This window comes from Vipera berus (assembly GCF_964194415.1).
Source record: "Vipera berus genome assembly, chromosome: 15".
In the NCBI taxonomy this organism is placed as follows: domain Eukaryota; kingdom Metazoa; phylum Chordata; class Lepidosauria; order Squamata; family Viperidae; genus Vipera; species Vipera berus.
Genome location: NC_138218.1, coordinates 10,147,273 through 10,169,097, shown reverse-complemented (window position 1 = coordinate 10,169,097; position 21,825 = coordinate 10,147,273). Strand labels below are relative to the sequence as shown.

General features: G+C 47.6%; 2 protein-coding genes across 19 annotated transcripts in view; one reads left to right on the top strand and one right to left on the bottom strand.

The window, feature by feature from the left end:
- PBX3 (PBX homeobox 3) overlaps window positions 1–2,646 on the bottom strand; it is a 113,151-nt gene extending 110,505 nt beyond the window's left edge. For 5 of the 8 annotated variants that reach the window (XM_081340036.1, XM_081340042.1, XM_081340041.1 and 2 more), the window contains exon 1: window positions 494–2,161. In XM_081340036.1, coding sequence (XP_081196162.1) covers window positions 494–690 — 197 coding nt within the window. In that variant the 5' untranslated portion in view covers window positions 691–2,161. Of the gene's footprint in view, window positions 1–493; window positions 2,162–2,262; window positions 2,405–2,573 lie in introns of those variants that run through there. The other 3 variants (XM_081340037.1, XM_081340038.1, XM_081340039.1) reach the window with 3 other exon arrangements.
- Window positions 2,647–5,241: 2,595 nt separating this feature from the next.
- Window positions 5,242–21,825, top strand: part of MAPKAP1 (MAPK associated protein 1) — a 75,635-nt gene continuing 59,051 nt past the window's right edge. For 5 of the 11 annotated variants that reach the window (XR_014028051.1, XR_014028052.1, XM_081340030.1 and 2 more), the window contains exons 1-4: window positions 6,346–6,887; window positions 12,752–13,082; window positions 14,869–14,958; window positions 17,891–18,042. Coding sequence is in view for 9 of the 11 variants with exons in the window: in XM_081340030.1 (XP_081196156.1) it covers window positions 6,876–6,887; window positions 12,752–13,082; window positions 14,869–14,958; window positions 17,891–18,042 (585 nt within the window). In the remaining 2 variants the exon portion in view is untranslated. Of the gene's footprint in view, window positions 5,795–6,345; window positions 6,888–10,508; window positions 10,696–11,477; window positions 11,549–12,242; window positions 13,083–14,868; window positions 14,959–17,890; window positions 18,043–21,825 lie in introns of those variants that run through there. The other 6 variants (XM_081340023.1, XM_081340029.1, XM_081340026.1 and 3 more) reach the window with 5 other exon arrangements.

Genomic DNA, 21,825 nt, shown 5'->3' with positions numbered 1-21,825 from the left:
GTGTGTGTGTGTGTGTGTGTGAGTTGCTACTCCCCATCTTTCAAGACCTTGCATATAAGGGAGGGAGGGAGGAAGGAAGGCTCTGCTTCGGGATTATGGATTTGGGAAGGGGATCAATCTTTCCCCTCCACACACACACACCCCAATAGAACAACTGGCACCCAGAGAGGATGCTAATCTGGGGTTATTTGGTTCCCTTAATGGGATTGCCATTTTGTCTTCCCCTGCAGAGGTTTTTCCTTTTGAGGAGGGGGGAGTTGCAATGTCTTCGCCCCTGGCATCTCCAGGCTGCCTTTAAGAGAAGCAGCTTTAAATCCCAGCAGGACTTTTGCAAGGAGGCTGGCAAACAAGCAAGCAAAAAAAAAGCGGATCAACAGCGTATCTATCTATCCATCCACACACACACAAAACACAACACCCCAGACAATCGCGCGCGCAGCCCCCCCCCCCCGCCCGCCCCAAAGCTTGCCGGCTGGTTGGAAAAGAGACCAACTTTGCTTGCGCCTCGTCCAGGCTCTGGTCGGTGATGGTCATGATCTGGTGCAGGATGTCGCCAATGTCCTGCTTGCGGCCGTCGCCGTCGGCGCCCTCGTGCCCGTGGGGAGGCGGCAGAGCCATGCCCCCTTGCACCGCGTGGCCGGCCAGGTTCACGCCGGCCAGCGTCTGCATCATCCGCGACTGCTCGTCCATGCTGCCCGCCGCCGCGAAGATGGCACTTTGGGGGACGGGAGGAAAGGGGGCGGCTGGGGAGAGAAGGAAGGAAGGAGAGAATGGAAGATAAGAAAGGAGAGGAAGGAAGGAAGGAAGGGGAGGAAGAGCGGAATTGAGGAAGGAGAGAAAGACGAGGAAGGAGAGGGAGAAAGCGAGGTTTTTCTTTCGGGGGGGGGGGAAAGGCAGCCAAAAAAAAAAAAAAGCAGCGTTCCTTGGCTGGGAAGCGAGCCAAAAAAGAAAGGGAAAGTAAATTTCAGCCCCCGTAAACCAAGCGCGGGTCCTGCCGCTCGCGGGAAAGGAAGGGAGCCAGGAAAAAAAAAGTGGGGCGGGGGGGGGCAGCCGAAAGCTAAATCCCCAAGGCTGGCATAGCTCCGGCTGGAGGCTGCTCTCTCCCGCTCCCCGCTCGATGGCTCGCCTCCTTCAGACTTCCAAGCCTCCGGCGAGGCTCCCAGCGGCGGTCGGTGCCGAGCCCGCCGGCCTCTGCAGAAGCAGCCGCGGGGGCTGGGGGTGGGCGGTTTCTCCCCGTTTGCTTTTTCTTTTTTTTTTAAAGTCGCGGGGTTTGTCTTCCTCCTCCTCCTCCTCGGCTCCCGGAGGGTCGTTTCTGGGCTGGGGGACTTTTCCCTTCCAAAGCGAAGGCGGCGGGAGCGGAGGAGCGAGCCGGGCTTGTAAGGGTCCCTTCCTCCGACTCGGATCCGGCTCCTCTGTGTGTCGGTGCGTGCGTGCGGCTTTTTCTCTCTCTCTCTCTCTCCTCTCCCCCTCTTCTTTCCACTTCCTCTGATTTTTTTCCCCTTCTTCTTCTTGGAAACAAAGGAGGAGCGGGGAGGGGAGGGGTGCGCTGCCCGAAAAGCGAGAGCCCCCAAAATGAAATAATAATAATAAAGAAAAAGAAAAAAAGAACGGCTTTTTCAAATCCTTAAAAAGTTAACGACGCCCAGCTTGGGCCAGGGAATTTCTTTTTCTTTTGGGGAAAAAAACAAGCTGCAGGTAGGCGGCGGGCATCCCCGGCTCTCGATAAGGGCCACATTTAAAAGCGGGAGGCGGGCGGGGAGGGGGCGCGTCGCCTTCTCCCCCGGATCTGGGAGGGGAGAGGGGGGCAAAAAGGAAGAGTCGTCCTTCGGCCGGAGAGGCAAAACAAAAGCATCACCAGCAGTCTCGGAGTCTCGGTCTCGGCAGGAGGAGAGGCTGCGAAGAAAAGAGAAGCCAGAAAAAGGGAGAAGAAAAGTTTCAACTTGTGCACGGCCCAAAAGAAGAAAAAAATTAAACAAAGGAAAAGAAAAGCGGACGGGGAGGAGGGGGGGGGGAAAGAGAGAAGAAAGGGAAAGGGAAGAAGAAAAAAAAAGAGGGGAGGGAAAAGAAAAATAATAATAATAATAATAATAATTGCAAGCTGCCCCTGCCAAATATATATATATATATATATCAGCCGGGTGGAATTTATGGGTCCGGCCGCTCCGTGACTCGGGGTGTGTGTGCGTGTGCGTGTGCGTGTTTTGTGCTGCTTGATCGCCGTTGGGGTGAGCGATTGACAAGCTGCCAAAGCCGTTCACTCACCCTGCCGACGTGTCGCCCGGCGAAGGAGGCGAGCGGCGGCGAGAGCCACCGGAGGGGATGGGGAGCCCCGCCCCTTGGCCCGCCCCTCCCACGCCACGCCCCTTGGCCCGCCCCCTCCCACGCCCCGCCCCCTCGGAACTTTGGAAGGCCACCCGCCCGGGGAAGGGGGGGCGGGGGGGCGCCCTCCGCAGCCAGGCAAGGGCTGGAGGGGGCGGCTGGCTACCTGGCCCTCCCGCTCCCTCCCTCGCTCTCCTGTCCGGCAGGTGGGGCTGCCTGGCCCGCCCTCCCTCCCTCTAAGCCACGCCCCTTACCTGTCTCCGCAGCCAGGTACACCGCCCCGCCTCCCCGGCCCCGCCGCCGCCGAGCTGCCACATCGCTCCTCCCGCCAGTCTCTGATTCGGCTTCCCAGAGCTGGCTTTTTATAGAGGGCCACGCCCCCCCTTCCCTACCTGTAAGGACGTGTTTTTTTTCCCCCTCCCTCGGCTGGAGGAGGAGCCGGCCACGCCCTCTGCTGGCTCCGCCCCCTGGCCCCAGCCCCGCCTCTAGAAGCCCTCGGCGTCTGCTTTCTCAGTCTGCCCGCGCGGCTCCTCCCACTCGGCTCACTGATTCAGCCCCGCCCGCTTGGGGGCGTGGCTAAGGTGCCCCGGCTGGGCTTTTTCTGGAGGCCGTCTTGTTGCCAAGGGAGCGGGAGGGAGGGAGGAGATGGGGCCCGTCACGTGGCCAAGGGGCGGGGAAATGGGCTTACCCTCAACACCCCCACACACCACGCCACAACCGGGGGCCGCTTTTCCGTCCCGCAGAAAGAAAACTGACCCGCCTGGGTTTATTTCGACCCAGCCGACACGCAGCTTTGGAACGGTTACTAACGAACGCTGAGGCACACTCGTGCCAGATGCAAAAACGGGTCCCTCCCCCTCCTCAGGGAGAGTGAATGGCGGCGGGCCAATCAGAGCTCTCTGAGGAGGAGCACAGAGCCGCTTTCCGCCAATCCCAGAGCGCTGTGAGAGAGAAAGGCGGGCCGCAGAGAGAAGACGTTTGCGTCGCAGCGCAGCGCAACTTCCGATTGGCGCGTTCGAACTGGCACGCGGGGTGGGGCGGGGCGTTGACAGGCGGAGGGCGGCGCGCCTGCGCTGTGGGTGCGGTTGCTATAGCGACGGTCGTCGCTTCGGTTGGGTCTTCTCCCTTTACTTGCCTCCTACACGCGTCCACCCTGGCAGCGTTCCCACGACCCCCGCCTGCCCTGACGGCCGTGCAGCCGCCCTCCAGAGGGCCACCTGGCAACATCGCCGCCTCTCCGCCGGCCTGTCTCGCCTTGCCCGCTGCGACCTGGGCTGCCTTACCCACCCGCCGGGCCCCGCTTGGCTTCGTGGGGGGAGAGGCTCCCCTTTGCAAGGGCTGCCCCTTCCACACGGCCCGGGTTGCCTCGCCCCAGGTTCAGAAGCAGGACTGAGAACACCTTGAGGAGGACCGAAACCCATCATCCCCTGCCTGGGACCCATGCAAAGCGGCGCCAAGCCCATGCACGACGCCCCGCCTGCTGCTCCCAGGAAGGGCTTTGATCCACCGGCTGAAGAGTCCGTTGGAAATGAACTGGGATCTTAAATGCCTCGCCCGGATCTTCCCCAGGGATTTCCCCGGGATTAATTCCTGCCTGCCTCGCGACCGAAGCCCTCGGAGGATGCTCGGAGGCAATTCCTCCTGGCCCGTTTCCTGGGATTTTAGGCATTTGGAAGAAAAATTTCGGAGCTTGCCAGTTTGCAATCCAACTGGCCCAACCTCGGAGTAGCAATTGTGTATTAAAAAAAAAACCCTGCTTCTGCCAAATAAAATTTATTTCCCAGCAACTCTTTAACAACGTGGCCTGTCGGACTGTAGTTATTTATGGAAATATTTTTATCAACATTCTGTTTACCATTATTTATTAATGCCACGTTTAAAAATATTACGGTTGGAAATTTATTCCAATGCACATTAGTAAATTATGCTTGTAATTCCTAATGCATTTTTAATTAAGAATTTATTCCTGTCTGCTTTTATTTATGGTTCCAATGCTCCCTGTTGCAGTGTTACATATATAATTGGAGACACTCCTAATAAGTATTCTTGGACATTACATGTTACAAAATATTGGGGGAGGGTGGGGTGCTTCAAACAGAATTATAGTAAGCAACAATTCTTACATTACCTCTCTGTCTTCATTCATCAGCTGGCTCAGAAACAGGCTGCCCCAAAACATCCCATTCTTAGAGGTTAAAAACCTACAAAAAATTAAGACAGCTTCAATGTTTTTTTTAAAAGGCTTCTGAGGTGATAAAACAGCTTTTTTTAATTTTCCCTCACATTCTCATGTGAAGCAGTAGATGGGGTTATGTAGAGGAGAGAGAGAGAGAGAGAGAGAGAGAGAGAGAGAGAGAGAGAGAGAGAGAGAGAGAGAGAGAGAGAGAGAGAGAGAGATGGACCTGAGTGAAGACTTTACAATGTACAATAGTGTAGCTTATATCTACCTATCTATTTAATGTGTATCTGAGGACCTGAGTGAAGACTTCATGGTGGACAGTAATTTATATCTTTAATGGAGAGAGAGAGAGAGAGAGAGAGAGAGAGAGAGAGAGATATGGACCTGAGTGAAGACTTCACAATGGACTAATAGCTATGCCTATCTATTTAAACTGAGGGAGGGAGTGAAGACTTCACCATGCACAATAGTTTATAGCTTTCAATGGAGGCAGTTTGCTGTGAAAGAACTGAATATAGACATCGTGAAGCGGAAATTTCTACCTAAAAAAGGATGAAGTGTGTGAGTGTGTTTGTGTATTTGATTGTGTGTATGTATGTACAGCACAGTACACACAGTACAGCACATCATAGTACTGTAACATATCTTTTTAATCTGTAAGAGAGGACCTGAGTGAAGACTTCATGGCACACAGTAACATATCTGCCTGCCTATCTCCTCCACACTAGAGGACCTGACTGAAGACTTCACCCAGCCCATATGAGGCGGTTGCTAGTTTACTGAAGCTAAGGAAGTCTGGATTGAGGCCTTTAGGAATGGGGACCCAGCAGGATTTCTTTCTAGGCTGGGGCCTGACTACGATGACCCGGGCACGGTCCATGTATTCTGCACGTTCCTCCTTCCCGCCCTTCCAAAATAGATTTGAATCTCAAAAAAAAAAAAAAACCAAAAAAAACAGGAGGGCACTAAGACCCGGCAGACCTCTCCCGCGCCTGCCGCCACCTCTCCTAGGCAGAAGGCACCTTATGGCCGCCCCTCTGTTTTTCCCTCCCCCCCGCCCTCCGCGAAGCGCATGCGCCCACAGCCCGGTCGGCGGCCTGCTTTACCCCGGTTTCCGGCCACTTCCGAATGGCGGCACTACTACTTCCGGGTTGGCGCCTCCGTGGCTGAGACGCGCCGCTCTGCCCGTGGGGGTCTCCCGGGGACCCTCCGCCCACGCGATCGCCGACCCCGGCGCCACGCTTGCCCTCGCCGCCCCGCAGGGACGGTCCAGCGACGGCGGCGCCCGCCCGGCCCGTAAGTCCAGATCGGGCCTCGCCTCTGCCTTGTCTGTGCGTGGGGGAGGGGGATCCCCCTCCTCCTCCCCCCCACCGCGGGACTCCAGGCCCCATCAGGCGCGGCCTCTGCCCTTGGTGGGCCGGGGGAAGCGGGGCGAGGCCTCGATGGGGCCGGGGAAGCCCTGAAGGAAGGGAGGAAGCGCCCTGATGGGGTGGAGGGGAGAGTGGGGGGGGCTGCAGAGGGGCCCTACCCCCCCATCCCAGCCCCCACCCCCCTTGGGGGTCTCTGCCTGCTGAGCCCAGCCCCCATCGTTGCTCTGATCTTGGGGAGAGTCCCCCCTTTCCCACCCCCAGCTCTGGCAAGCATGATGGGGGTCTCTTTTTTCCCCCCCTCCCCCAATTTTTCTCCTCCCAATAGACCCCCCCCACCCTTGATCCTGCCCTCCCCAGTCTCCCCCCTTCCCATATTGTCCCAGGAGGCAGCAGTTCCTCCCTCCCCCGACCAGGAGTGGCCAACTACGACCCCTTTGACCAGCTGTGGACTTCAACTCCCAGCATGCCTTAGGCGGCAGGTCCCTTTCTTATCCCAGCAGGGCTGGCTCAAGAATGCTGGGAGTTGAAGTCCGTAAGTTGTCAAAGGAGTCCAAGTTGGTCGCCCTTGCTCTGCACTGCCCTTGTTTGCAGGAAGGGAGGAATTTACTTCTGCTTTACTTCCAAGAGTTGCCCTTTCACACCCTCCCCCAAGGCTGCCCTTTGACCCCGAGGGGCTCTGCCTCTGCTTATAGAGCTGTCAGTCCCATCCCCTGCCTCTTCTTCCCCCTCTAAGAAAAATGGGCTCTTTTTCCAGTTCTGGTGGTAGTTGTTTACTTCCCTAGGAATGCAAAATAAGTGAAAGGGGGAGGAGCCAATATGCTAATGTGTTGTTGTTGTTGTTGTTGTGTATTTGGAGTGCAAGAAATATGAACTAGTAAAACCTAGCAGTTAGAACAATTAATCAAGGAAACAGCTTGCCTCCAGAAGCTGTGAATGCTCCAACACTGGAAGTTTTTAAGAAGAGAGACTGGACAGCCATTTGTCTGAAATGGAATAGGGTGGACTAGATGACCTCCAAGGTCCCTTCCAGCTATTATTATTATTATTATTATTATTATTATTATTATTATTATTATTATTATTATTAATTATTATTATTATCCATTTTGCTGCTTCATGAGCTTCCCTAAGACGAACCAATTGTTACTGTAAGGGAAAGTCATAGTGAAGACTTGCTCATGTTAAAACGCTTCCTTGTTTTCCTCCCGATTTGGAACAGAGGATGTGAATCTGATTCAGCCTTCCCCAATTTGGGATCCTCCTGATGTCTTGGCTGGTCCGTGGTTGCTGAGAAACCACGATCAGAGGTGGAATTGTAAATAAATGATTTCAAACCTGATTTCCTCTTCTGCTTTCGAACTCTGGAGGAGGATGACGGTCGTCTTTAAGCTGAATCCGGAGTGCTTCCATTGCTTTTTCAGTTGCACAGATGAGCAATTGACTAGTCCCAGCTTCCAAATCAAGGCGACCACTGTGGCTGAGGCACTAAGGGGAACACAAACAAGTCAGATTGGGGTTAGCTCAACCTGTCAAACCAGCTACTCAGTTAGACCAGGCTGGGTATCTAGTGCCCACCTAGTTGTTCACACTTACGACCGTGGCAGCGTTCCCCACAGCCGCGTGATGAAAATTCAGACTCTTGGTAACTGACTCACACTTATGACGGGTTGCAGTGTCCTGGGGTCCCGTGATCCCTTTTTGCGATCCCCTTCTGACGAGCAAAGTCAGATTTCACTTAACAGCCGTGTTCTAACTTCACAGCCGTGTTCTAACTTCACTGCAGCGATTCACTTAAAAACGGTGGCAAGGAAAGTCGTATAATGGGGCAAAACTTAACAAACTCCTCCCTTAGCAACAGGAAATTTGGACTCCACTGTGGTTCTTAACGTCGAGGGCTGCCCATAGTTTGTAAACTACGGTGGTGGATAGTTTAATTCTGCTAAACGAGCCCACCTGACTAGACCATCAATGTTTTATTTTATATTTTTTTTAGTACACCACAGTCAAATCTAGCGGAATAGCATAGCGTACGAACCTGGTCAGCGTTAAATCAAGAAGTCTGGTTCCGAAGAAGGAAGCGAGAGTCCTCAAATGCAGCTGAATCTAGAAAAAAAAGAGGCTGCATTTTAAAACAAAACAAACAGAAAAACAAAACCGTCCTCCCCTCCTGTACTTTTCCGAGGAATATTGGAATGAAAAATGACATCACTTTGTCATCTGTTCCAATTGATGTTACACTCTTTGCAGTGACAGCTGAAAAGGCCCACAGGTGCCATATAAAGAGATGACCATGTTGTCATATTTCATTTAGGCGTCCCTCTGCAAAGGCATAATTACCTAATTAGCTTGTTAATTAGGAGATTAGCATTTTGCTCTATTGATAGAATGCTCTTTGCAGGCAGGAGTCGAGGAAACTAGATTTGTTGGTCTAATTTATAAGTGTGGTTGGTTTCTTCCCTTCCTCCTCCTCCCCCCCTCCCCCACCAATACTTATTTGCTTAAAATATTCAGGGGTAATAATTCTACGTCCTCCAAGGGGGAGATTTTTTTTCTTTCTCGAGACAAGATACGGATAAGAGAGAAATCCCACCTCAGCAGGAATACGATCACCTCTCCATATCCAATCTCATTCCTCCTAACTGTATTTTTTTTTAAATCAATTTCAATGAGAAGAGATTGGACAACCATTTGTCTGAAACTGTACAGGGCATTTGAGCAGGGGGTTGGACTAGAAGACCTCCAGGGGGTCCCTTCCAACTCTATTGTTCTGCAATCCGTACTTTGCTACCCATCAGGGTTTTTAGGGGACAAGCAAAAACTCTTTGTCTTTTTATTATTATTATTATTATTGTTGTTGTTGTTGTTGTTGTTTTTGCACTTGCATGATATGCATCCCGTTGATCGAGGAGATTTGACTGGCGGTATCTAGGAAGAGGGCCTTCTCTGTTGCTACCCTTGTCCTATGGAACATCTTAGCTTGCAGAGGTGAGGGGAACTTCCATTCTGGAAGAGACCTGGCTTTGTCAATTAGCATAGGAAGCAGCCCTGGGGATGGCTGGTGGTCTGAGAAACCCTACCCCCTCCTCAAATGCCTCAGCCTAACAATAGAAGAGTATATTTGTAGCTCAGGGTTGAACTTTGGGGTCCTGGCTGCTCTCTGAGCTGGGTGGTGTCCTTGCCGACGTTGCATGACCCAACTAGGTAACGTCTTCAGTGCTAGAGAGTGTGACTTGCTCCCTGTTTAAATACAGCAGCTCTGAGCTTGGTGATTTTCTTGCAGACATTTCATGACCCAGCTAGGAAATGCACCGGTGGTGCATTGGAGTTCTTTCACTTGATTGTCATCGTGGACGTTTTAACCTGTTTTGTACTTCTGTTTTTAATCTATGCTTGTTTGTTCATGCCTTTGCTTGGTTTTATTATGAGGTTGTAAACAGTTCACGGTTGGGTGGTGTAGAAGCTAAATAAACAACAAACGTAGAGCAGGAGTAAGTTAGGCAAGATGGGTCTTCTTCATTTGTGTAGACTAAAATGCCCAGACATTTCAGCCAGGTTGGAGAAGACAGATAGAGCTGATCTGCTAGGATTTCTTTCATAATACTCTCCTCCTCCTCCTCCTCCTCCTCCTCCTCCTCCTCCTCCTCCATCTTCTCCCCCCCCATCCCTTCATTGCTAACACCACACATCTCTTTAAAGCAGTATCTATCTGTAGGAGCAAAAAAGAAATCCTTTTTTTTTCTTCCTCCTTAAGATGCAATGAAACTCCATTCTTTATTAATGATTTGGGAGGCACAGCTCACTTAGAGTCATCATTTTTCGCTCGCTTTGAAACACAAGGAACCGGGGGCTATAATTTGGAGAGAACGTAAGGAAAATAGAGATTATTTTTCAGATTCCAATTTACTCTCGGTAATCGGGAAGCTTTCCCTCTTGAGTCTTCCTGTAAGCCCCCGCCCCCGTATAATAAGATGGTCTGTGACGAGATTGCTAGGAGTTGATTTGATTCCTAGGAACTTCCTTTGTCGTTTCCAAAGGCAAAGCGTCTTTCGTGGTTCTTGCCGCTTTTACGCTGCTGTTTTGCCCACCGCCTCTCCTAGACAGAAGGTCCCGGCATGGGAATAGTGGTATTTACAAATTATAGCCCCTCTCCCGCTCCCGTTTCCTCTTTGGCTACCATGGAAGTTGAAAGGTTGCCAACCCAGTTGTGAGAGCTATTAAGAAAGCCCACATCTTTTTCAAGCCTCCCGGGCCGTAAACCCGTGTGTGAAGTCGGGGTTCAGCGGGCAGGAAGACGGAAATAAATAAATAAGTGGGCGTCTGCATCTGCTGTTAAGCCTGTTGTTTAACTCCCTCGGCAGACATTAAATCATTTTCAAGCACAATAATAGTGTGGGAGGTAAATTAACTAACCATTAACCATCTTATAAATACACAATTAACATGCCAGCGTTCCTGCGATGGCATGGATGGGGCAGCAGTGTTGTTGTTTTTTCTTGGAACCCGGATTTGGCTTCTCCAGTGCCCAACCGTAGGTCTTTGAGGTGCTTCAAGCTGTTACTTAAATAATAATAATAATAATAATAATAATAAATAAGACATTAGCTCTGGCAAAGCAAAAGTGCTTTTCTTTAATACCAGTGTTTTATTTTATTTATTTTTTTAAAGAGATTTTGGCTGTGCAGTTTGCCCTAGGATGGAGTAGCCAAAAACTGCTTTTTATTAACTAATAAACGCAGCTATCTGGCTAGAGTGGCCTTCTGTTGAATTGAAAGAAGAACGTGGGCATTTTCACGTAGCCATATCGAAGCGTAAGAAGAGCTGTACTCGGTAACATCGTGAGCCAATCCATGCTTGATTCCTTAATCATGTTACATATGTGTTACAGATAGAAGAGAATATATGTACCTTGGGGTTGAAATGAGGGGCCCGTGGTGGTCTCTGAGGTTGGCTGTTTTCTTGCAGGCGTTTCATGACCCATCTAGGTAACATCATCGGCGCACTGTATATAAACAGGGAGCAAGTCACGCTAATTAACGATCTTATTATGGGCCAAATCCACGGCCTAAAATAGTGCATGAAATGTCACTATCCTGGTTGCTTACAGCTAATTTGTGCAATGTATATAAATGCACGCACGCATGCAGAAGGCCAAGGGAACGCTAGCAGCTTCCGGATCAGAAAAAGAATTGGCAATACAGACTTTTTTTTTCCCTCTCCTCTCCCCCCAAAAATGCACGGCCAGTTTAAGAAAGCTGACAGAACAAACTTTTTTCTACAGCCCTTCTCCTGCACTTGGGAGTCTCTCAATGATTGAATGTTCTTGTTAGGAAATAAATTTCCCGAATGTCAAAAACTTGTGCGGCCAATGGAAAGCTTTAAATCACCCCGAGATGTCACGGCAGACCTCAATTTATCTCCTGCCCATCCTGAATTAGCGCTGTGTTAAAAGCCTTTGGTTGGTCAAGGGGCGGGTCCCGATTGAATGGATTGGACAAGGATTTTGTCACAATTAGCAGCAATATTATTCCACGTAAAGGAAGGAAGGAAGGGTTTCCATTGGCCAAACTCAACAGCACTTTGCTTTGCTTCCAATTTTTGTATTTACACAGGTAGAAGCAAAGTCACCGACTAACACCTCTTTAAGTGGGTAGCAGCCCTTCTTGTGAGATTTTATAAGCAGGTAAAGTCTGCTGACACGTGCGCAGTGCCTGCTGGCTATTATAAAGAGCCAATCTGGTGTAGTGATGAAGGTGCTGGCCAAGAAACCAGGAGACTGAGAGTTCTAGTCCCGCCTTATCCTCGAAAGCCAGCTGGGTGACTCTGGGTCACTCACCAGGAGACTGTGAGTTCTAGTTCCGCCTTATCCACGAAAGCCAGCTGGGTCACTCACCAGGAGACTGTGAGTTCTAGTCCCACCTTATCCTCGAAAGCCAGCTGGGTGACTCTGGGTCACTCACCAGGAGAATGTGAGTTGTAGTCCCGCCTTATCCACGAAAACCAGCTGGGTGATTCTGGGTCACTCACCAGGAGACTGTGAGTTCTAGTCCTGCCTTATCCTCGAAAGCCAGCTGGGTGACTCTGGGTCACTCACCAGGAGACTGTGAGTTCTAGTCCCGCCTTATCCACGAAAGCCAGCTGGGTGACTCTGGGTCACTCACCAGGAGACTGTGAGTTCTAGTCCCGCCTTATCCTCGAAAGCCAGCTGGGTGAGTCTGGGTCACTCACCAGGAGACTGTGAGTTCTAGTCCCGACTTATCCACAAAAGCCAGCTGGGTGACTCCAGTCCACTCCCTCTTTCTCAGCCCAACCCACTTCGCTGGGTGGCTATTATGGGGCAAAGACGAGGAGGAGGAACTTATAATTACACCAATATCAAAGACATGAGGGAATTGAATCATGAAAGGAAGGATGTGAAAGGGAGGACGGAGTGAAATGCGAATGACAAATTTTTTTAAAAATAAAAAATAAAAAAATTGTTTTAAATAATTAAATTGAATTGCTAAATTGTCCCGCGGCCAGTTGTCCTGTTCCATTCTGAGGGGGACTCCATCGTTGTTAAGTGAGTAACACGGGTGTTAAGGGAACCTGGCTTCCTCATTGACCTTAACTGTCACAGGTCGCAAAAGGGGGGATCACACGATTCCCCCCCCCAGGACACTGCAACTGTCCATCAGTAGGAATCAGTTGCCCAGCGTCTTAATTTTGATCACGGGATTGTGGGGATGCTGCAGTGGTCATTAAGTGTGAAAAACGGCCACGAGTCCCTTTTTTCCAGAGCTGTTGTAACTTTGAACGGATGTGAGTCAAGGACTCATCCCATTTGGCATCCAGTCATTTCCTAAGCTTGTCCTCTGCAGCGTCTGCCCTGTGTTTTCTCCAGCAGGTAGAGAAGACGTTGGTTCAGCATGGATCAAGGAAGATAGTAGGGGAAGGCCGCAGACCCTGGGAGAGTAGGATGGCTTTCTTGGACAACCCGGCTATTATCCTGGCTCACATCCGACAGTCGCATGTGACCAGCGATGACACAGGGATGTGTGAGATGGTCCTCATTGACCACGATGTCGACCTGGAAAGGTTCCACCCGGCTTCGGCCAATGGGGACGACAGCTCGGAAGGATCAAGTGGCAACGGTGAACCTCAGGGTTTTGTGTATTCTCAGTCCGTGGACATTACCTCAAGCTGGGACTTCGGCATTCGAAGGCGCTCAAATACAGGTGAGTTATGCAGACAGAGCATCTGGGGGGGGGGGGGTTGTCTTCCTAGGATGAGGCTGGGATGTAACCTTGGTCAACTCCAGACATCTCCAGTTAAAGGAATCGAGTAACAAAGGGTGTGCATTTTTTTCCCCATGGAAAGACCTATCTCCTTATTTGTTGGGAACTGTGTTTTGGGTGGAGCTAAATAAACAGTCTATGGGAGTTGGGGGGGGGAACTAAATTAGGGGTCCTGGGTGCTTTCCGAACTTGGCTGCTTTCTTGCAGACGTTTCATGACCCAAACTAGGTAACGTCGTCAGTGCTTAGAAGGGAGTTGGGTTCGAGGAGGAGGAGGAGGACTGTGGGGTCCTTGGTGCTCTCTGAGCTTGGTTGTTCTCCCGCAGACATTTCATGAGCCAAACTAGGTAACGTCGTCAGTGCTTAGAAGGGAGCGGGATTATATTGGATATAAACAGAAAGCAAATGGCCTTCCTTTCTGGCACTGATGGTGTTACCTAGTTGGGTAATAGGATCTCTACAAGAAAACAAGCAAGCTCAGAGAATACCAAGGACCCCTCATTTCAACCCTGAGCTACAAATATCCTCCTTCGTTGGAAATAACCAAATGGGGACCTCGGCTGGCTTTCTCCTAGCTTTAGAAGAACGAGAGAGAACCTTTTGTCTGAACTGAGAACTGGATGGATTTAACCTAAAAAACCGGTACCTGCTCCTCATCTAATGACAGTCCAGTCCTTCCCTAATGTCCACTACTAGGTCTCCTGAAACTGCTGTCCCTGTGCGCTGATGTCTCCCCTAACAACCAGGGATGGAAATTCCGGCCCCAGTTAAGGTGATTCAAAAAGGATTAGCTGTCATAGGATCATCAGGACCTCGGACAGCTCCCCCTTGCCAAAACAGAACAAAAAGTCATTTTCTGGAGGTTTGTACATTCAGAGAGAGGTTTTTTGGTGTGTTTTTTTTTTTAAAAAAAAACCAGTCTTAACCAGTTTATCTTAACTGCTCATCTTCTTTGTCTTCTGGAATCAATCTGACATTAAAAGCAGAGAGAGAATTCCAAGTGCCTCCGAAGGCACTCGGCTACTGATATTTCACCTATTTGAGCGTGGACGGTTTTGGATGTGGAGTCAAAAATATGTAAAGAGGAAAAATGATATTCGGTTTTTAAGATTTGACTAATGTTGCGCAGATACAAATCATTTATTTTTACTACCTATAAACTGTTCCAGCACAGGGAAGAAAAAGCTATGCTAATTTATATAGCGTTGACATTTTATAATTTTCATGATTTTTTTTAGATAAAAGATTTTATATTTAAAACTTTAATAGTCTAGTCTGAGTTCATTTATCTTTAATTTTTGAAACGGGGAGAGTAATTCATAACAGTAATTTTATTCCTGTAATGTAATATTCACTTCAGTTCATTTGTGCATTAAAATTCCTTTAAGACCGTTATTAATGATTTATATAATGAAATGTCATATTAATCACAGAAGTTTTCACATTTTATTATTCTCTTCCATGTTAATACTATCTTTATGATCTCTATTAATGTTTTATATCCTCTAATTTCAATTATAAATCAAGAACATTTTCATGTTTTTGTTGGTATTTGCTTTTCAGGGGTGCCACCTTTAAAATTTTATTGCACGCACCCCACCCCACCCCCATAGATGTGCAGCATAAAACATCTTTATTCATAGCAAGGTAGTTAATTATGTCTTTTGTTCATAGCAAACTTTCGTTGACAAACTTAAATATTATAATACTTTTTTTTTCTTCCTAAGCTCAGAGACTCGAACGGCTACGGAAAGAGAGGCAGAATCAGATCAAATGCAAAAACGTGCAGTGGAAAGAGAGGAATATCACCTGTTCTGGTAAAAAAAAAGATGTTATTTTATTCACCGTTTGTTTCTGAGCTTGTTTCATGCATAACCTTGTTAAGTCTGTACATGGTTGCACGATAAAGAATGAGAATAACTTTGGAGATCGCTTGGCTAAAAGACGAATAACAACAAATAATATTCCTTTAAAGAATTCACCAAGAACGGGAGCTCTCTATCCATGTGTGTCACCCATTTGGACTTCAGCTTCCATCATCCCTAGCCAGAAAAATCTAAGGAGCAGGTAGGATGATGGGACGTAATCCCAACCCCCCGTGGAGAGTCACAGGTGGTCAAAGCTGGAAGATTTTGGAGGATGCCCGGTCCTTGTCCCGATGGATCAGATAAGATTCATCTTTGGGAACAGTTAAAGCTTTAGAAATGGCCATGGGTGCAGTTTGTTGTTCCCAGTTTTCCTGGAAGCCAAAGCGTAAAGAGAATTCTCTCAAGTTTTGGAACCACCTTTGTCCTAAGCTGCCCTGTGGCTGCCATATATGAGCTGCTAATCTTAACCGATTAGTTTTGTAATCTTGGTTCAAGAATAGCAAGGATGTGCATTTCGTTGGCGTGCCTTGGTCCACAGCACACAGTCCGCTGTTTTATTTATTAGGCCGCTGTTCCTCTGAGGAGCACAAAGCAGGAGTAACGAGAGAAATTCCCTTTTTTATTCTGAGAAGCTGCGCGTTTGTAACGTAAGGGAGAGATCTGGGCTAGGGTTTCATCCCTTTAAAGTGTCTCCATTTGGTGAATACACAATGAGATTCCTTGCAAATCAGCCGATCCGTTCGGGAATTGGCCTTCACAACTGACTCCTTTCAGCCTTCACGGCAAATCCTCTCCCCTTTTTTTTCCTTTTTAACGGTACACGAAAATAACTACTTCATTATTTAATGATCCATTGTATTTTGGTCTTCTACATTATCAAAGTCCCTGCCTTGCTTTCGGAACTGCTCTGCTCAAATTCTGTGGCTCTGAAGTTGCAAAACCCTTCCGTAACAAACGACAAATCAAGCCGTTTGTATAGAAACAGAGAGCAAAGCCCACTCCCTTGTGGCACTTTTGATGATGATGTCAGGTAATGAAACGTCTGCAAGAAAACAACCAGACTCAGAGAGCATGGAGGACCCCAAATCAAGTTCCACCTTCTGATCTTTTGTGCCCTATAATAGTTTCCCAAATCGTCCCATCGGCACCCAGCGCCCCTCTTGAATCAAGGGAAGCTGCCTCATTCAGCAGAGAAGAATTCTGGAGATGGAGGCAGCACCTGTGTCAGCCAAGCAAACCATCAGCCAGGATCTCGCCGTCTTTTCCCCAAGAGCAAAATTGCCTGTTAAAATGAGCTCTTAGCCAGACGCAAGGTCGTGACTGTCAAGGCCCAAAGAATAACTCAATGTAGAGTCTCAAGGTCATTGTTAGATATGAATTTCTTTATTTTTGTTCCAGACCAGACTGGCCTCTTCAAATTAGATAAAATAGCTGACTCAGAGGCTGTGACGTACATGGTTTTAGTGACCAGACAGGTAGTCCTACAAATTACAACCGTTCATTTGGTGACCGACGCAGAAATTTGGGGCTCCCATTGTGGTTGTAAATCAAGGATCACCCGTAGGGACAGTTTAACCCTCCGTGGCTCTGTTGAGTTGTCTCAGCGTCTCTCTTTTTGTAACGGTGGCCCACCTGCACCTCCTCCATCTCAATACTTTGGGTTAAGCTGTCATCTCCCTGAGTTTTGACAAGTTTCAATTCTGCCGTTTAACAGACGGGTTCCCCTGCCCCCATCCCTCCAGTATTTGGAAGTCCCCACTCAATCTGCCTGAGTATCCGTTCAAATCCTCAAGAGGGATAAGCGTGTAAATCTCGGGGACGTCTACAGGTCCAGGAGTAGAAAAAGATTGGTAGCTTGAAAGCGGATCTGTCAATGGTGATGGATTGAGTTTGGGGGCAGCTCGTTCCTGGAGCAGATGTGTCACGAAACCCCCTCCAATTCCACATTGGCTTTACGAAGAAGAAACCGATGGGAACAGCTCAACAAGTCTTGACACCTAAGTTCATCTGTCTTCATTTAAAAGAAAAAAGAAAAAAAATGATAGCCTTGCCTTACCCAAGAACCTTCCGGCTCGTCTTGCACACCTGACAAAAGTTGCACCTGATTCCTAGGCTGAGTTGATGCTCAAACATGCCATCTTCTCTTGAGGCATGGTTAGCTTCCCTTTGCTTTCCAAATTTCCTATTCCCATTAGAAACTCCAATTTTGGAACCTCTTACCAAGCCACGAGCATCCATGGGCTTCCGGTGGTACACGTCAAGGTTCAGCGATATATTTGCCGCCCTCAGTGTAGAGTTTTCCACATCCATCTCAACAACGTGGCAGCTGAATTGAACAGAATACTTTATTTGGCCACCCAAGGAATTTGTCTCCGTTGCAGAAGCTCTTGGTGTCATCCTGTTGGCCATTAACCCATAATGGAGTAGCTGCTTAGAGACTGGATAACTGACCGGTGACAGTGACCACATAATCCAGATAATCGTATTCCCTAACTATAGCTAAATTCCAGTTCCCCACACAGGCTAGCTTTCCATTGGGTGTTTTCAGCCTTGGAGGGCGCATCCATCAGATGTTGTCATCTCCACGGTGCTTTTTCAAAAGGCAACTGGACTGTGGGTTTTTTTGTGTGTTTTTTTTCCCCTTGGGGAAGACATTTCGCTTCTCACTCCGGAAGCTTCTTCAGTTCTGACTCCTTGACTTCACGTCCAAGAAGCTTCCGGGATGCAAGGCGAAACGTCGTCGTCGTCTTCCTCGAGGAGAAAACGTCGTCCAGTCGCCCTCTGTAAAAAGCCCCTTTGGGACAACCAGGGCCTGGATTGACTTGAGGATCTCCATAGCCAATCGGAGGTTGTAATGTCCCTCTCTGTCTTTGAACCCCAGCCGAGGAGTTGAGCCTCCTTTTCGAGAAGAAGAATTTCAAGCTGAAGCCTGCCCATCCTCCTCTGAAGCCATCCATCCTTTCCGTCCGGCTGGAACAATGTCCTTTGCAGTTGAACAATCCTTTTAACGAATACTCCAAGTTCGACGGCAAGGTAAGCAAGAACGAGAGGTTGCTTGCTCCCTTTGGTTTTTCGTCCTTGCTTTGGGGTCTCTCCGCATCGCATAGCTTAGTGCAGGGGTAGGCAACCTCGGCTCTTTTATGACTCGTGGACCTCAACTCCCAGAATTCCTGAGCCAGCTATGCTGACTCAGGAATTCTGGGAGTTGAAGTCCACGAGTCATAAAAGAGGCGAGGTTGCCTACCCCTGGCTTAGTGGAACTCAGTTAGAGCTTTGCAAGGGACCTTCTGATAAAATATTGCCTGTGATAGTGAAGCAAGGCAGGCCCCCATCGACACAGGCCAGCAAGAAAGAAAGCACGTGACGGGTCCATAAAGATGCATTTTTTATCGTCGTATTTCGGACCCTTCAAGGTTGTTGCTTTTTTTTCTTCTTCTTCTTCCCCAGCTGTCATTCAAAAGGGGCATCATCCCTCAAAAAACTAAAAAATAAAAAATCAAGAAAGGATCAACTTAACTATTGCCGGCTCTCTTTCTCTAATTTCAGCAGCGTTCTTCTTCGCCTTTCTCCCCGTCAAAATAAAAATTTACTCAGCCGGTCGAGAGATTGAACGTTCTCGTGAGCGTTAAACCTTTTTCTTTTAAAAAAAAAGAAAGAAAGAAAAAGAAAAAAGAGAGAATCAAAGCCCGTGTTCCAAATCTGAAAAAAAAAAAAAAGATTTCAAGAGTCACCCAGCCTCTGGAGTAAATATATAATTAAGTAGGAAATTTTTTTTTTTAAAAAAAGCGTGCTTAATTAGGCCCCCAAAGTCCCCCCACCCCCGTAATAGCTCTTCCCCATCTCTTCCCAATTAGGCATTCCTTCCCCAAGAGACCCAACTGGTTGGGTTAATTATGCAAATCAGGCACGTTTCTATTCCCAGGCAAAGAATTTATGAATGTTCGCAAAAAAACTGCAACTCTTCCTGCGTATAAAAGAGAAGAAGGGCGATTGCTGTATTTGAAACCCAGGAAAAAAGGCTCAGAGGAGGGAAAAAGCTGCTTAAAAAATGTATTGATTTTTTTATTTTATTTTTTAACGTCAGAACCTCTGATTCTTTTTTTAACCACGTTGTGAATTCGAACTGAAAGCCGGGCCGATTTAGTGACCCGGGGCCGCGCTTGTCCAACAAGCAGACGGAGGGGGTGAAAACTTTATCCTAAGCCTAATGGTTGACTTAACAACAATTCATTTAGTGACCATTCAAACTTAACAGCGGCACTGGAAAAAGTGTTATATGACCATTTTTCACACTGATGATCCTTGCAGCATCCCCACGGTCCTGTTGTCAAACTTCAGACACAGTAGGCAACTGACTCATATTTATAGAATAGAACAACAGGGTTGGAAGGGACCTTGGAGGTCATCTAATCCAACCCCCTGCTCAGGCAGGAAACCCTGTACCATTTCGGACAAATGGTTGTCCAATCTCTTCTTGAAAACCTCCAGTGTTGGAGCATCCACAGCTTCTAAAGGCAAGTTGTTCCACTGGTTAATTGTTCTCGCTGTCAGGAAATTCCTCCTTAGTCCCAGGTTGCGTCTCTCCTTCATCGTTTTCCATCCGTTGCTTCTTGTCCTGCCTTTGGCTGCTTTGGAGAATAGCTTGACTCCCCCTTCTTTGGGGCAGCCCCTGAGATATTGATTGGGTTTAGTAGTTCAGCATCTCCAAAGGATGGTATCCTGGCTACGTTTCCTACATACATTGCACTCTTTAATCTCTGTTACCTTATCCAATATTGTCCCAAAGGCAAGTGGACTTTTGTTTTTCCTTGAAGAGGTTTCGCGTCTCATCCGAGAAGCTTCTTCAGTTCTTCATCTTCAAGGAAAAACAAAAGTCCAGTTGCTTTTTGGAAAGAAAGAAAGAAAAAAACATCTTTGGGACAACCGTGACCTGGATGACTGAGAATCTCCATAGACACTTATCCCAAATTAATTTCCCCTTTTCTGTCCATATCCGGGATTGGCAAAAGTTCTTCCCTGGTTCATCCATGTAAAGTTTCTAGGACTTGCCCAGGTTGTGAAAACAATAGATAATCAAACATCCAGAAGCTTTTGAACTGGGGGGAAAAATAAAAAGAAAAAGAAAATCTCTGCCTTGCAGCAAAAAATAAAACTTGCCTGCCATAATATAACAACACATTTCAACTCTTTGGGGCTAAGCCCATCCAATTTGAGGCGGGGGGGTGTCCAAGGCCGTGGACCCCTGTCTGAAAAGAAACCAACAACAATCTCTTTGTTAGCAACTGTTTTTAGCAATGAGACTGGGGGAAGGGATAATTCATGAGTACTAATTGCTTGGCTGTTAATTTTCATAAGTGTTGATAGAAGCAGTTCCTTAAATTAAACTTTGTTTAAAACGTATCAAGGGAAATATTCAGCAGTGTCGGGCCTGAAGTGAAAATTAATATGAATGCTGTGGCAATTAACACGTACTGGTTAATAGCTTTTAGCAGCATTTTGGGATGATAGACCTTAAATACATTTTTCGCATGCTGCTCTTGTACCAGTTGCGTTCCACTTTACGTCTGGATAATTATGAACAAATGTTTTTTTTTCCCCCTCCCCACAATCGTGGGTACTAAATAGCTTTCCAAAAAAGGGGGAAAAAATCCACAGCAGATAAAAGATGGAGAAAGGAAATACACTGCAGTGTCGCCAATTAAAAATATGTCTGAGATAATCATTTGATATTAAAAATCAGGTATACACGAATTAGAGGTTTTTAATTTCCATGTTCCGTAATGAAGTATTTCCAGCCCGAACAGGTGTATCCAAATTAAACATCTGCATCGTTTCTTAAGTGCCTTTTTTCTTTCTTTAAAAAAGAGGAAACTCTATACTGCAACCCAATCGAATGCATCAGAATTAAAAACTTGTTTTTTTAGAAAGAATTATTGGGGTTTTGTTCGGGGTTTTAGCTCTTTTTTTGCTCTTTTTCCTGCTCGTTCTCAAAATACATGTTGTTTACGATATTGCACATGCAAGCATGCGTGTATTCCTCTTGCACCTTTTTTAGATGCTAAAGGAAGATTACACTCTTAAAACAAGGCAAAATGAGCAAAGTGTTAAAAATCAGAAATGAAAACAGCGGCCTGACTCAGCCTTTTATAAAAATTCCTTGAAATCTATAAAGAGAAATTGCGTTGTCAGTATTACTGGGTCACCCACTATATTTTTGTCTTAAAAAGCTAAGTGTAGTCTTGTATATATAAATATAATATTTCTCTCCAACGAAACCAGAGCAATGCAGCTTTTTAATCCATACTGCAAAACAAAAGACAAAAAAAAACTTGTTTTCAGAAATCTGTGGAGTCTAGCCACATGTGTGTTTGGGCCACAGAGGGATCAATTATATGAAGAGAGGAAAGTTGCAAAGCTGGGCTTTAGTGTGCAGCCACTCATTGATTTTTAAATACAGTGAGTCCAGCAGAGAGCTAATTAAAATATTTCTGGCTGCAGACTGTTACTTAAGTTCTCGCTCACGGGGAGCTTGCTGTAAATCAGTCGTTGCTGTTTCGTGGCGTAGTCGGCTATTTAAGAAGTCACTTGCCCAAGTTTTACAGTTCTGGGTGGAAGGACGGCCGATTAGAATATTGGCAGGGAAGGAGCCACAGAGCAAAATGTAAACATGCCCAGGTTGGACATGAATGTAGAACCATCAGAGTTGGAAGGGACCTTGGGGGTCTTCTAGTCCAGCCCCCTGCTCTGTCAGGAGACCCTATGCCATTCCAGACAACTGGCTGTCCATTTGCTTCTTGAAAACCTCCAGTGATGGAG